The sequence below is a fragment of the Hippocampus comes genome, unplaced genomic scaffold (genome assembly GCF_001891065.2).
Source record: "Hippocampus comes isolate QL1 unplaced genomic scaffold, H_comes_QL1_v1.1 scaffold108, whole genome shotgun sequence".
NCBI classification, from domain to species: Eukaryota; Metazoa; Chordata; class Actinopteri; order Syngnathiformes; family Syngnathidae; genus Hippocampus; species Hippocampus comes.
In genome coordinates this window covers 279,873-293,662 of record NW_017805071.1, presented here as the reverse complement: position 1 = coordinate 293,662, position 13,790 = coordinate 279,873, and the positions used below count along the sequence as shown (strand labels likewise).

At 40.7% G+C, this 13,790-nt stretch overlaps 2 protein-coding genes across 6 annotated transcripts; both read left to right on the top strand.

The window, feature by feature from the left end:
• Positions 1 to 218: 218 nt before the first annotated feature.
• Positions 219 to 6,355, top strand: zdhhc16a (zDHHC palmitoyltransferase 16a). 4 transcript variants are annotated; one of them, XM_019864592.1, is made up of 11 exons: positions 219 to 362; positions 2,224 to 2,487; positions 2,801 to 2,995; positions 3,074 to 3,162; positions 3,899 to 3,927; positions 4,006 to 4,139; positions 4,279 to 4,362; positions 4,444 to 4,529; positions 5,092 to 5,215; positions 5,320 to 5,390; positions 5,488 to 6,355. In XM_019864592.1, exons 1-11 carry the CDS (start codon positions 330 to 332, stop codon positions 5,588 to 5,590), a joined length of 1,212 nt encoding a protein of 403 aa, XP_019720151.1. In that variant the 5' UTR covers positions 219 to 329; the 3' UTR covers positions 5,591 to 6,355. The 4 variants fall into 4 exon arrangements, with proteins under 4 accessions (XP_019720151.1, XP_019720153.1, XP_019720150.1 ...); XM_019864594.1 differs by lacking the exon at positions 4,279 to 4,362; XM_019864591.1 differs by having other exon boundaries at positions 3,899 to 4,139.
• Positions 6,356 to 7,299: 944 nt separating this feature from the next.
• ubtd1a (ubiquitin domain containing 1a) lies at positions 7,300 to 13,768 on the top strand. 2 transcript variants are annotated; one of them, XM_019864569.1, is made up of 5 exons: positions 7,300 to 7,579; positions 7,922 to 8,008; positions 12,117 to 12,344; positions 12,977 to 13,162; positions 13,249 to 13,768. In XM_019864569.1, the coding sequence occupies exons 1-5, from the start codon at positions 7,528 to 7,530 to the stop codon at positions 13,461 to 13,463; spliced, it is 768 nt and encodes a 255-aa protein (XP_019720128.1). In that variant the 5' UTR covers positions 7,300 to 7,527; the 3' UTR covers positions 13,464 to 13,768. The 2 variants fall into 2 exon arrangements, with proteins under 2 accessions (XP_019720128.1, XP_019720129.1); XM_019864570.1 differs by lacking the exons at positions 7,300 to 7,579; positions 7,922 to 8,008 and adding an exon at positions 9,687 to 9,994.
• The last annotated feature ends 22 nt before the right edge of the window (positions 13,769 to 13,790 follow it).

Sequence of the window (13,790 nt, the reverse complement as noted above, 5' to 3'; positions counted from 1 at the left end):
ATTCACTGAGATATAAGCGACAAATCTAGACTCCAAGTGTGAAATTATAAAACAATTCTTTGGATATTGTATATAATACCGTGGTTGTATTTTTGTAAATTTTAAGGCGTGTAGTGGTGCTGAACGTGGAGCAATAATGTCACCGGGGCATGACATCCGGACTCTACTGACCATGATGCTTTTCGCCAGACTCTCGCGCATGCGCAGCAGCTCAGCAGCTCAAGCTCCAGCTCAACTATCACACGACCTGTGTTTTATCCGGCAACCCGTTGTTTTTTTAATGTCAATAATCCTGGTTTGGTCGCCCTTTTGAAAATGTCGATTGGAGGATGTATTTCACCAGGTTTTTCATTCATAAAAAAGTGAGTACCTCTCCACAAAAACGTGTCGCTCGCGAGACTTACGATGTGCACCTATTTAATTGTCAGCACAGGAATGACACCTATAAGCGGCCAGATCGAGGGGGGTTTGGTTGCTGTCCGTTTAATGCAAAATGCCCATGGAAATGACTTTAAAATGCATTGTCTGTATGGGGCACGAGCAAACCTAACCGCCCCCAGTTGTCGATGTGTAACTGTCCAACTCAACGACTACTAGTGTCTTTTTTATCATGTAAATCAAGCAAGTCCGCTTGCAGACAATTTGGCACAGAAAATCACAAAGCCTCCGACTCCACCCTCTCTGGAATGCAGTTAAACATGATTAGGTCTTTGTCAGACTTGTTTATGTCATTAATGACCTTGCGCCACCACAGCCACGCTTCATTTAGTCATCCATCCATTATCATGTCGCTTATTTTTTACAAGTGCCACCCGAAAAAATAGAAAAGAAAAATACTGTAAATATTGTATGCTGAAGTTAAATACAACTTAACTGTACTACACATGTGGCCTGTATTGAGTTAAAAACACTGCAGAGTTTGAAAATTAAATTCAGGGATTCTTTCACATAACACTAGAGGGAGACCATGCCCGCACTGAGTACAGCCATCCATTCATTGTCCGAGCCGCTTATCCTCACGAGGATGTCACATAAAGACGAAAGAGAGGTTATACCAAAATACTTGTGCTGCCCCGCCCGATCCAATGTTGATATCGATATCAGTCCGATATAAGCCCAAAAAACTATCGGATTATATTGGTCTCCATTCAAAACCTCAGATATTAGCGCTTATAAACAGTACAAGCAATCCATTCCAAACGCCGATCCTGCTCTTCTGTCCAGCATCGTCCTTTAATTTATTTTGTATTTATTTTATTTAAGTGCAGTACATTCTCATGTTTGAAATTGAAAATTATGTAACCCAAATGTTTGGAGTAAATGGATATTTTTTTTCTCATACCTAATGTTGCTGACTATTCTTTATAGTATCACTTGATCAAGACTGTATCTAATCGAGATCGGTATCAGACAGTACTTTCGGTTGAAATATTGGTGTCGTCCCTGAAGTGAAAAAAAAAAAGTTTCAGAACACCCCTACAAACAACCAAACATCCAGCCATGTATCCATTATCTGAACTATTCTCACAAGAATCGCAGGTATGCTGGAGCCTATCAAAGTTGGAGCTGATGATCAGTCAGATTGCGGCTCCGTCGTCCGTCTGTTCGTTTTAGGCACAGTTTCACAAATATTTTCAAAGGATTTAAAAGACGCTTCTTAGGGTTTAAGGAGATTACCTTCCATTGTCTTGAAAATCCACTTTATGTCAGTGGCGTTAACACTAGTGTCTGTGAGGCACTTTATTTAAGACACTTTTCAACTGGTCTCAAGGTTTTCAGCCTCTTTTCAGTGGAACTCAAACCCAACCTGTGAAAGCTGCAGGTGTCATAAAAGTGTTTAACTGTAGTTTACAGACAGCGTTTTAAGCAAACAGGCTGCCAATTCACAGTTCGAGACAAACGAGTGCCTACATTCTCCACATAAGCATAGTGCAAGAAGAGTGCATCCTAGTCTTTACTTGGATCTCCAAGATGTGGACTCAAATACAGCACAGGGTCGAGTGATATAAAATGAAATCTCAGACACCCCGCCCCACAGTCATAGTGACTGTTTTTATCATCTACAAAATCAAGGACAAAAGCTACAAAATAAACCAACGGCAGCAGTAAATCTCCTGAATCATCTCCGCTGATTTTGAGTGTGTGTGTGTGTGTGTGTGTGTGTGTGTGTGTGTGTGTGTGTGTGTGTGTGTGTGTGTGTGTGTGTGTGTTTCTTCGATGCAGGTGATTGGTTGTTCCAAGTGCAGGATGCGGCGGCGGTGGTGTCCGGGCTCTCTCGTGCACCTGTTGCGCTGGATGCTGTTGCGGCTGTGTCCCAGGAGACGAGGATGCCAGCTGCCTCTGTGGATGTTGAAAATACAGGCCTACTTGAAACTATTGCTGCACTCACTTTTTTATAACTCGCTCACAGATTCAAACGTGGTTTTTGACTCCTTGTTTGAGCCTTTGTTATGGACTGTGGATTATCTTACACGCTCGTTTGGCTTGGTAAGTAAGTGCATGCTCATTTAATCGGACCCAGCAAATACACTGGGAAATTTTTTTGGGGGCGAATGTAACTTTTATTTGAGGTACATTTTAATCGAATCATTATTTAACTGCCATTGGCATTGGCTTGCAAGAGTAAATATGCTTTTTACTTTGTCGGAATTAAACTGCTGCCTCCTTTTTTGATGAACACTACGTTCGTGTATTTAAAATGTTGGTCTTGATGGTGGGACAGTAGTTAGAAAGCTCTGCATTTCTAGTACAATACGAAGAGCTTCTCGCCTTAAATGTTGCTTTTGTTTTTGCTCATAAGGTGTTTGTGTGGATGGTGGTCGTACTGACCACCTCCATCTTGCTGGTCGCCTACATCGTCCTTTTGCCTAATGCACTCAGGACATATCCTACCGCATGGCTAGTCTGGCACCTTTGTTACGGACACTGGAACCTAGTCATGATCGTCTTTCATTACTACAAGGCCGTCAAGACCGCCCCAGGGCACCCGCCTTCTGTAAGACTGACACACAAGTTATTCCTCATGATGGATTAGCTCAAGCAATGTTTCCCGAATGTTGTTGGTTTCTTTCAGGAAAAAAATGACATTCCCTTTGTATCTGTCTGCAAAAAATGTGTCATTCCGAAACCAGCGAGAGCGCATCACTGCGGTATCTGCAACAGGTGAGTTCTACAAAGTCTCGAAATACAATTATTATTATTTGATAGGAAACAATGCAGTCATTTTGACCTAAGACATGACTCAAGTATAATCCCTTAAATTCCCTTTGTATTGACAACAAATATGTCTTTTAAATTTGATGCACTTGCAAGAAAAGCAACCATGCCAAATTGGAATGCCAAGTTTATAAAATATTTTATAAAATAACAAGCAATTGTCTGCACTCTCAAATGCTGTGGGTATGCCTGTTGAATGTCCAAAGTCCAAAGGACTTTCCATTTCCCACCTCAGCCAACAGTGAGGCACTCTCAAGTGGCTACTTCAATGTTTTTGGGGTGTCGGCATACTTTGTAGATCATTATTTAATTGCGAGTTGCAGTTGTGCCGCATAACCTCTCATTAGAACAAAAGCGCTGCAAAATGTCATCGTGGAGTCTGCAAATGCCGCCGGGCTACACTTTTGAGACCCCTGCTTGACATGGTCTTTAATATTCTTAAAAAATGATATACTGTACATGCAAAAAAATAAAAATCACTCTGCAGTATTCCGGCTTCCTCCCACATTCTGAAAACATGAATTATATTTCCACCAAAAGCCATTTGTGAGACGTTATATCTGATTTTATATGTGCATTGCCAACATCATCATCAAAATCCTGTCAATATTTTCTGTTGTTAGCCACCTTCATTTGATCAAGCAAGGAAATAACTGACAGTGACACTCCTTTCCTTGTGCAGGTGTATTCTCAAAATGGACCATCACTGTCGTATCCTTTCTCACGTCCAGTGTGTAAAGTCCCACAGTGGCACAAGAGTCGTTTTCATACTTAATGTCTTCCACTCAGCCTGGTTGAATAATTGCGTCGGTCATTTGAATCACCGTTATTTCTTCTCCTTCTGCGTCTTCATGACGTTGGGCTGTATCTACTGCAGCTTGAGCGGCAGAATCCGTTTCCTGGCTGCGTACAATGCCCTTGAGGTGAATGAATGCGCCGTTTCACCTTGTTAAACTGCTTGGAGCTCCTGATTATGTCCCCTGATGCTTTTCTACTGTGACTGCCTTTCTCCTTGGGGTGTCTTTAAATGCTGGGCTTGGTATTCGTGGGCTGCTGCTTTAGCGTTTTAAGCATTTGGAAATGGAAAAAGCAGGGGTTCCCGTAACAGGGATGGGACCTTTAATAGGGCTTCTCCCCACTGGCCAGGTACTAACTTATCATACCCAGTAACAAGTGTTTCTCTTTTCGTTTCATTTACTGATTCTGGGTTTGTTTGTTTTTTTTAAGACTGACTATGCCACACCTGCGCCTCCATACTCTTTCAAGGAAAAGATCATGGATAAGGGCATCATCTACATGTGGGTGCTCACCAGGTAAAATCTTTTTTCATGATCAAGTGTTCAAGTAGCATCGCTGATGTTGTAATGGTACAATTTACGGCACACAGATAACATGCAGCCCGAGATAAATTTTGATCAAGCTTGTGAGGCAATTTTAAAATTGAATCAAACCATTACACGCATATATTCTCATCATATATAATTTCTTTGATTGTGGTATCATTTTTTTTTTCTAATTCATTCAGCGTTTTTAAACAAATCCCAGTGAAGCCGCGACTGTGCTTCCGCACGGCAACACAACAAGCTGCAATCACATGATTAGATGACACTATATGAGATGCAAATAACTTGCCAGTCTGCACAATTTGCCTTTAATACAACTGGCTGACAGAAGTGAGTGTGTAACCTCTCACCCTAGCACTGTCCTAGCATGATGCAATTCCCCTACACACTAGCCTGCAGAGCAAGCAGTGACGACTCTGCGACAACCTCAGAAGAGGGAGAATTTGCTCGGTTGACTTCATCCACACAATGTGGGGTGTGTGGTACCGCATACAGAAAAATACGTTTGATATAATGTGTTGTATCATTTCAGCACAGTAGCAGTGGTCTTGGGAATACTGACCACGTGGCACGCACTTCTAATATCACGTGGTGAAACCAGCATAGAGCGGCACACCAACTCAAAAGAAAAGAGTCGAATGAAAAGAATGGGACAGGTGAGTGTTTTGAACGATTGTTTTTGTGATGAATCCTCGCTGGGAGTAAGGGCTGTTTTCCTTTTCGATTAGTGTGTAAACTATCTCTTCACACTGTGCGTCAGGTGTACAAAAACCCATTCAACTACGGCAAGCTGCATAACTGGAAAGTCTTCCTCGGTGTGGAGAAGAGAAGGTGTGTTTTTTTTTTTCCTGATGTTTTTGTCTCTGTTGTTTGTTTTAATTTGTCTGTGACCACCTGATCTAACCTCTGTTTGCATGTGAACTCGCAGTCACTGGGTCACACGTGTCCTGCTGCCCTCAGCTCACCTACCATTCGGTGATGGCCTGACGTGGGACAGCTACCCTATCAAAAAAGAACCAATACTAGTTTAAGCTGTCAAGCTGCTATGTTGCATTAAATGGGGTACACGCACACGATTTCCTCTCCCAAACCAGGTTTCTGCATAGTACCAAGACTGACCTGTCAGAGGCCCCGGGCATCCAGTTTTCCGAAGAATCCAAAGAAGAAGAAACCTATTACCTGATCTGATCACTGTTTTTATGGTGAATGGCTTGTGAGACATGTTCTACAAACATTCAACTCAATCAGTTGCTCTTTGATTTGTTTTTTTTTGTTTTTTTCCGACAATGCAAACTACAGGTTGCTTACTAATTCCATTTCATGTCACAATCACAGTCAGTGGTTCGGCTGACTTCTTTGTTCACCACACAAGTAAGGAATTGTGATCTCCCAAAAATTCAACCTGCTTAAAATTTACCCCCGACCGTTTTCTGAGCAGGCCAGGGAGGAAAAAAAAATCACTCCAAACACAGAAACGGTTCAAATTCGGCCTGCTGATCAGTATGTGTGTACCCCACTTTAAGGCTGGCTTCAAGATGGATCCTGGCGGAAGTAAAGAAAATTGGGTGATAACAACCTCGGATACCTCAAAAACACTGTGGAATCTAACTGAGTATGATATTTTATCATTCACTTTGATTGAATTGAAGCCAATAATTTAATGATTTTAACTGCTCATATCCTTCCTGAGCTAATATAGTACTTGACGTGCCAGATAAACACCACAGTAAAATGTTTTTATTTATCTGTATTGTTTTTATTTGTTTAAATTAATAAATCTTGTTTAAATAACTACACATGTGGTTCCTTTTATTCCGATTGACTTGTAATGCATAACATTTGAACCTTGCTAATAGTAAACAAGGTAACTGTCTCTTGAATTTTATTTAATTTTAGGGTCTCACCTTATCTGTTACATCACCACATTGTTGGGGCAGACAGAACACACACGTGCAAGCACACACGATGCAATGCCAGTAGTGTGGGATTAAATCAGGCGAATGCCAGGTTTGAGCACATGGTATTAGAAATAAATCGTGGTAGTTATACACGACATTCAATATGTTGCAACCAGTATTGTCATTATAGTCAAATATTTTGTCTTACTTTGGATTCTGAATGAAAATGTTTTGTCAGTAGTAATATTTTAAATAAATCAATAATGTACAAGGTTAGGAACAGACTAAAATATTCAGAAAAAAATTAACAAAACCTCCTCATTAATTAACACACACACACACACGTCATTAATATAAAGTATATGAATCAAATTTTGTTGGAAAATTTTTCACAATTATGTAAGCTGATACATTAATTTTATCATGATAATTGTATGAACCTAACCAAATAATGCAATATTTGTTGTTCTAATCGGTATCTTTTGAATTCACCGACGCATTATTATAATAACGAACATAATATATTGTTAGGTTTGATAAAAACAAAACGAAAATAAATACTTGAAGCCTCGGCCACATCAAATGGCGTGTTGAGGATGCTCTACAAAACCTTAAAAATAAGACTTTGGGTATTATTTCCGTATAAATTATACGCACATTTTACATGGACCATAGTCTATAAGATTATTTATATTATTCACTGTTTATAATCTACGTTCACATTTGATACCTGGGCACAGTACTCTGATTAAGCAAAATTTGAGTTTTTTATTTTGAAAGCCACGCTGCTTAGACTTCAGCGAACTGAAGCGCCTGAAGAAATGGTCTTTATGGCGCATGCGCAAACGCTGATCGGGCTTTAATATCTATCGATGCAAACCTCTTGTATTCTTTTAGGTCTGTTCTATTCTACAGGATTCGGTGGAGAATTAATAGCATTTTTTTCTTTTGCATTTTCTTGTCCATTTTCTCATCTGTACACAATCTATGGTGCAAATCCGAAGGCTTCTGTAGTACAACCTGACCCTTTTTGATATTTTCGTGGTCTCTTGAAAAAAATCGGAGCTTGGATGTGGCAAGCGAACTGCCGACGAATGCATCATTTTGCAGACTGGATTTCAGGTGCGTAATTAGGAAGAAGTGGAACTTTACCAAAAAAGTCGTTGTAAATTCACGAATTAACAATTTTTATTTTATATAGGCTACATCTATATACATGATTTAATGTTTAAAAAAAGTCTGACTACTATAGTGCAAAATATGAAAGGTAGAAGCTCGTGGACCTGGCGCGTGCTTGGGTCAGCTGGCAGTACACGTGACGTAAACATGGCAGATCGAGCAGAAACACGCTGAGCTGTCACAATTCCCTCACATCATGATTGATTACACTACAAAATATTTAACATCATCTTTAATTGTATTTGAAAGGCATGTGGACGTGATTTCGTGTACGCATATCTGCAGGTACAGTGATGGGGGGCTGCGTGGGGAGGAGCAGGAGCGACGGCCAAGGGAGTGTCCGGAGCTTGACCAGGAGTAAAAAACGTGGAGGTAAGCAACTATATTTGTAGAATAGTCATATGCAGTCAATGTTTGGAGTGACATCGGGCATAACGTCGTTAAACTGGTTTGCACGACTGCTTCACAGTTCTATGCTGACTGGCTGGTGAACCATCGAGTGTACCTCACTTGCTGCATGGCTCAAGGTCAGCCACTACTGGCTCCAGCTCACCTGCGACCTGAAATAAATAACATGTCCCCATTAGGCAAACACTGGCACGAAGCCTCAAGATTTTCAGGTGTCCCCAAATGTCTATTAAAAAAATGTTTTCTTTGATTAAAAACTTCTCTTTAAAAACTACTCCTTTATAAGTGTTAATTAATACTGTTAAAAACACATCATAACGCCACATCTATCATCATGGACTGCCCCCATCCTCATGCCATGGACTATTCCAACTTCTTATGGATATTTGCAGACTTGATTGGGGGGATGAGGGATCTTGGTGGCACATGGTGAGCAAAATGAAGTGAGGAGAGTACAAGACGGCAAGAGAGAACATAGAACAACTACTTAAGGTTAAATGCCTTAATAGACCAGCAAAAGTACTTGAATACAAATCTTTTGCGTGCCACAAAGTATTTTTTTCAACGTGTCAAAGGTCAGTTTGTCGAAGTAGGTCAACCTATATCCAATAACACTATAATATTATAACTCACTTTAGAATTAAAGCCTTAAGGATCACTGCTGTGGAAAATGTATTAAAGGCACTTGCTTGATGATGCGATATTCAAGCAAGTGTTTATTATTATGGCTTTTCAATAATGTCCTCTGAGGCTTTATTTAGTGTCAGAATTGCACTGCGGGCTGGATCAATAGCTCTTGTGGGCTGTAAATCGCCCAGCGGCCATAAATTGTCCACCCCCAGTAGAGAAGGTGGTTTAATCCTCTTGTCATCGCATTGTTGGTCAACTGCATTCGAGTAGATTATCATTTCGTTGTGTCTGAAGGGAGATTAGGATATTTTGAAGGGACCATGCTGGTCGCATCGTAGGGGGAGATATAATTGACATTATGAACACGGAACTGAAATGTACATGTGGCTTTTACTCATCTCAGTACATTATGTTTGACTGCTATATCAAATACAGTAAGTGTGCAAATACTTCACATAGTTGTTGACATTTAACATCATGTGATTGTGAGCGCAAATGGTTGTTTGTCTATGTGTGCCCTGCGATTGGCTTGCAAACAGTTCAGGGTGTACTCTGCCGACTGCGCAAAGCTGTCGACAGCTGATATGGGCTCCAGCACGCCCGCGACCCTTGTGAACAAAAGCGGATGTGAAAATGGGTGGGTGAACTAATCTAAAAAGTGTGTAAAAAAGCCATGAAGTGTTTTTCAGGCCTCAAATCTAGTAAGTTTCTTCGCGCACGAATGTGTCATTCATAATGCATTGTGCTGAGGACTGAGATTGCCCAGAAATCCTTCTTATTGCTCCTTACCTTCTCAGTGCCTTACTTAACATCACAATGTATCCAGTTTTTGAGAGGCATGACCTCAAAGGTTCTACACGTTCGACGGGAGGCCGAGTTCTGGCCGGTTCACAGAATCTTGGCCTATGAAATAGCTGATGGGGTTTTATTGACTGCTAATAGGTTTGGCAAGGCTAGCGTCGGGCATTTTTATCCCTCCCCCAAATAGAAGTGATAGGATTAGGCCTCTTGTACAGAGACGCAACCTTCAGAATAACCACGACACTGGACCTACTCCTCAGCTTGAACTCTTGTTCCATGAAAAGCAGGAAGAGGATATTTATGGTTTGTTATGAGACCACATAGAAGTGGAGGCACTTGAGTTAGGTGGTGGTGGTGCAGATGGTCAACTAAACCAGACAGACCAACTTGTTGTTGTCCTTTTGAGCGACACAAGTGTGGATGTAGCTGTATTCCAATAACCGGCAATGGGAGTCCCCAACTCAAGGGAGAATAACTACTACCACTCTCCAAATCCACCTATAAGAGTTCTGCTAAAAAGTAAGTTGAGATTGATTGATTGATTGATTGATTGATTGATTGATTGATTGATTGATTGATTGATTGACTGCCAGATAAGGAGCCTGACAGATGGATTTATGACATTTGGTTACAGTCAAGGTATTTCTTTGCTGCCACAGCCAATATGTTTATATGATTCATGTTATTTATTATTAATTCAAAATCCCTTTGCCACTTTTCTTGACAGCAACAATATTATTAGCCGAGACAACAGCAAACCTCTTCCACCTTGCTGACTTTTAAAGAAATGATTTAAGATCTTCTTGTGCAGAAAAAAAAAACCTCACAGTTGCACCAATATAATTTCATTTGTACTTGAATGTTGTTATTTGTATTTTTTTGTACTCATCAATCTGTGTTCTGGATGTAGCATGCAATAACTTGTCTGCAAATAAAATGGAACGCAGAAGAGTGAACATTTCTAAATAGCTGTAACTGTGATCAGCGCAAAACTGTATAACTTCACAGAGGCATATTGTGCATTTGCCTGATTTTGGTAGTAAGATGACTGCTTTATTCATTCAAAAAAAATGAAGGCAAAATGACACTGTTAAACATTATGGGCTTCTCCTTCAGTTTGATAAACAGAACAGGATGAAAAAACCTGGATTCAAATGTAGCATTCAAGACCAGGGGTGTCGAACTAAATTTTGTTGTGGGCCACATTTGAGTTCCCATTTCCCTTGGAGGGCCGTTATGACTGAAACCATATAAAGAAGTCAAGAATAACGGTTTTGTTCACCTATTGTTTAAGTGACTGTAATGAGGGCTTGGTCACAAGAAAATGCTTACAGTATCACTCTTCTTTATTAGAAATGAGAATTTAACATTTTGGTACAGATTTTAGCAAGCATCATGAAAGTTGACTTCTTAGATTTGCTTTTGCGGGCCACATAAAATGGTGTGGCGGGCCAGATCTGGCCCTCGGGCCTTGAGTTTGACACCTGTGTTCTAGAAGGTGATACCATTTTTAAATCATCATGCTGCAAACAGAATAAAATCAGCCTAGCATTGGAATAACCGTTGGACAAGACAGTATTACACATAAATCAATTCAGCCCATGCGGCACATGTGCTGATGGTGACTGTCATTGGCCAAGGCATGCTCCTCTGGCCAGCCAATGCCCTTTCAATATAGCCACAGAGAGCTAAATCCTGTTATGTGGCACCTGATTACCGCCTATAATCCAACGCCGTCCACCCGTGTGTGGCTCACATGTATGTGTGTTACTGCTCACTCCACGAGAACCACACTCACGAGCATGAATCACTTTAAATATATCCACTCTCTCTGTGTGAGTTCAATTAACTTTCTTGATATGCTCACGCTGATGATCGCTCCCTTTATCAGGGAAGATGTAACGAGCAGCGGCGTGACCCGTCGGACCGCATTATGTATACCTAGGGGTTTGGTTTGATACCACTTTTTTCAGACCAAACAGTAACAGACAATTTGAAATAAGGACCACAAATTCCAATGCAGCCGTTTTCCTTCAAATGATCTGAAATGAATGGCTCGCGAGTATCAATACCTTGAAATAAGTCTGGTATCGCCACTGATATCGATACCTGGTATCGGTACTTGCCCATCCCTACTTCATATGAGAGCCTTGAACATGCAATATCAGATAACCCCTTTTTTGTGGTTAAATGCCAGCATGAGCCTGACTAGAATCGAACTGCAACAATCACAACATGTGTTTGATCCATGATTCGACCCAAAAATTACTTCGATTAAAATTGCTATTTTACCAATCCTCTTCATCATGCTGCTCAAATTTTGGCGTCAGCATGTGATCAACTGCAGGGCATCATGATGAGGGATTTACCCATTCAAATATATTGTCTTAATTTGTACTTTGTAGTGTTACAGTGTATAGTCATGTTTGTAATATAATATTGAGAGTCAAATTTCAGAAACAGCATTAAATAGTTTGATCATTTTTTTTTTACCTTTTCCTTTTATTTAATTTTGTATATTTTAGTGTTTTACATTTTGAAGAAGGAAACCATTGAAAATGATAACTGTAAGATTTTCATTTCATCCTTTGCCATAATGAATTGCTTGTACTAACTGAAAATGTCCTGCATTTGCCTTCAGGACGTAACGAGCCTCTCAAGAAGGATCGTCCCAAGTGGAAGAGTGAATACCCGATGACCGAGGGCCAGCTCAGGAGCAAGCGGGATGAGTTTTGGGACACGGCTCCTGCTTTTGATGGACGCAAAGAGATCTGGGACGCGCTGCGAGCAGCAGCCCTGGCCGCCGAGTGCAATGACCTGGAGCTGGCGCAGGCCATCGTGGACGGAGCCTGCATCACTCTGCCTCACGGTACGCACACACACACGCATGCCTCATCCCGCTCGGGTATACAAAGTGTTACATTTTTTAGCACAAGTGCATAAGTCGTTTGTCATTCTCAAAATGTCAGAGGGCAGTTTGCAGATGGCCGCGTATCACTTGTTTAGAGATTACGCCACTAATAGTGATTACGTAATGGTCCTGCGTGACCACTGCCACTGGATTGGTGCACACAGAGACATGGAAACAAAAACACGGGCATGTCAAGTGCATATTCATCTACATAGAAAAATCTATAAGAGCTATAATCTATAAAAATAATTTTGTTTCATTTCCTTCTATCCTACTGCTTTTTTTTATTGTGTATCTGGTCTAATTCCCTCCAAATTAACCACATATATCCTAAAAATGTCCTCATACTAATTGTTGTGGAAATGGAACCTCCTCTTTGAGCTAAAGCGAAGGAGATTAGTGTGATCTGTTTAATTTTTGTTTTTTTATAATAATAATAATAATTATTATTATTTTTTAATTTGTTTATTTTTTGTGTGTGCAATTTTAACGCTTTCACTGCCAGTCTTGGGATATGGGAAGTATGCAATGACTGTTTTTCAGAGCATTTTCACTTTTTCAGAGCATGGGCTATTTTATTACCTGTGCAGGCTCGCTCACGGAGAGTTACGATGAGCTGGGCAACCGTTACCAGCTTCCAGCTTACACTTTGGTACCACCTGTCAACCTCATCAATGAAACATGCAGCGAGAGCAAACTTTGTGAATCCACACAAAAGCAAGTGCAGCCTATTCCCTGCAGGCAAGAGTTCCAGCTGCGTGTGCGACTGTCTTCAGGTAATTAAAGAAACGACAGAAAATAATACGGTTAAAAAGCAAGTTGCTACTGTACCTGAGGTTTTTTTTTTTTTTTTTTTTTTTAGGCGAAGATGTGCGTCTGACTGCCAGCTTGGCCGACTCCATCGCCGAGCTGAAGAAGCAGCTGGAGGATCAGGAGTCAATCGACGTGTCCCGCCAGAGGTGGTTCTTCTCTGGGAAACTCCTCACGGACAAGACTCGTCTGCAGGACGCCAAAATCCAGAAAGACTTTGTTGTCCAAGTCATCGTCAACATGAACCCTCCACTTATAGCCAACTGAGAGGAGTGCAATAATTGGGAAAAAATGGGCAGAAAGCAAGAGAGAGAAAGAGAGAAATTGGGCATGAAAGGTTTATGCACTGGAATTTTCTGTACAATTTTCTATAAGAATATTGCTTTTATAAAGTTTAATTTTTGTATTTGTTCTCCCTCTTTTTCCAAATAACACTAAAAATAAGCACTGGAACACTTTAGAGCTGATGGTGGTACGCTTTGGCCTGTGAGCCATACTGTAAACAAAAGCCAAGCATAAATACTCTTAACATCAACGTGGATGCATTATACTCTGATTTCATTCAGGATTTGGCAAAAACTGAAACAGCCGTCG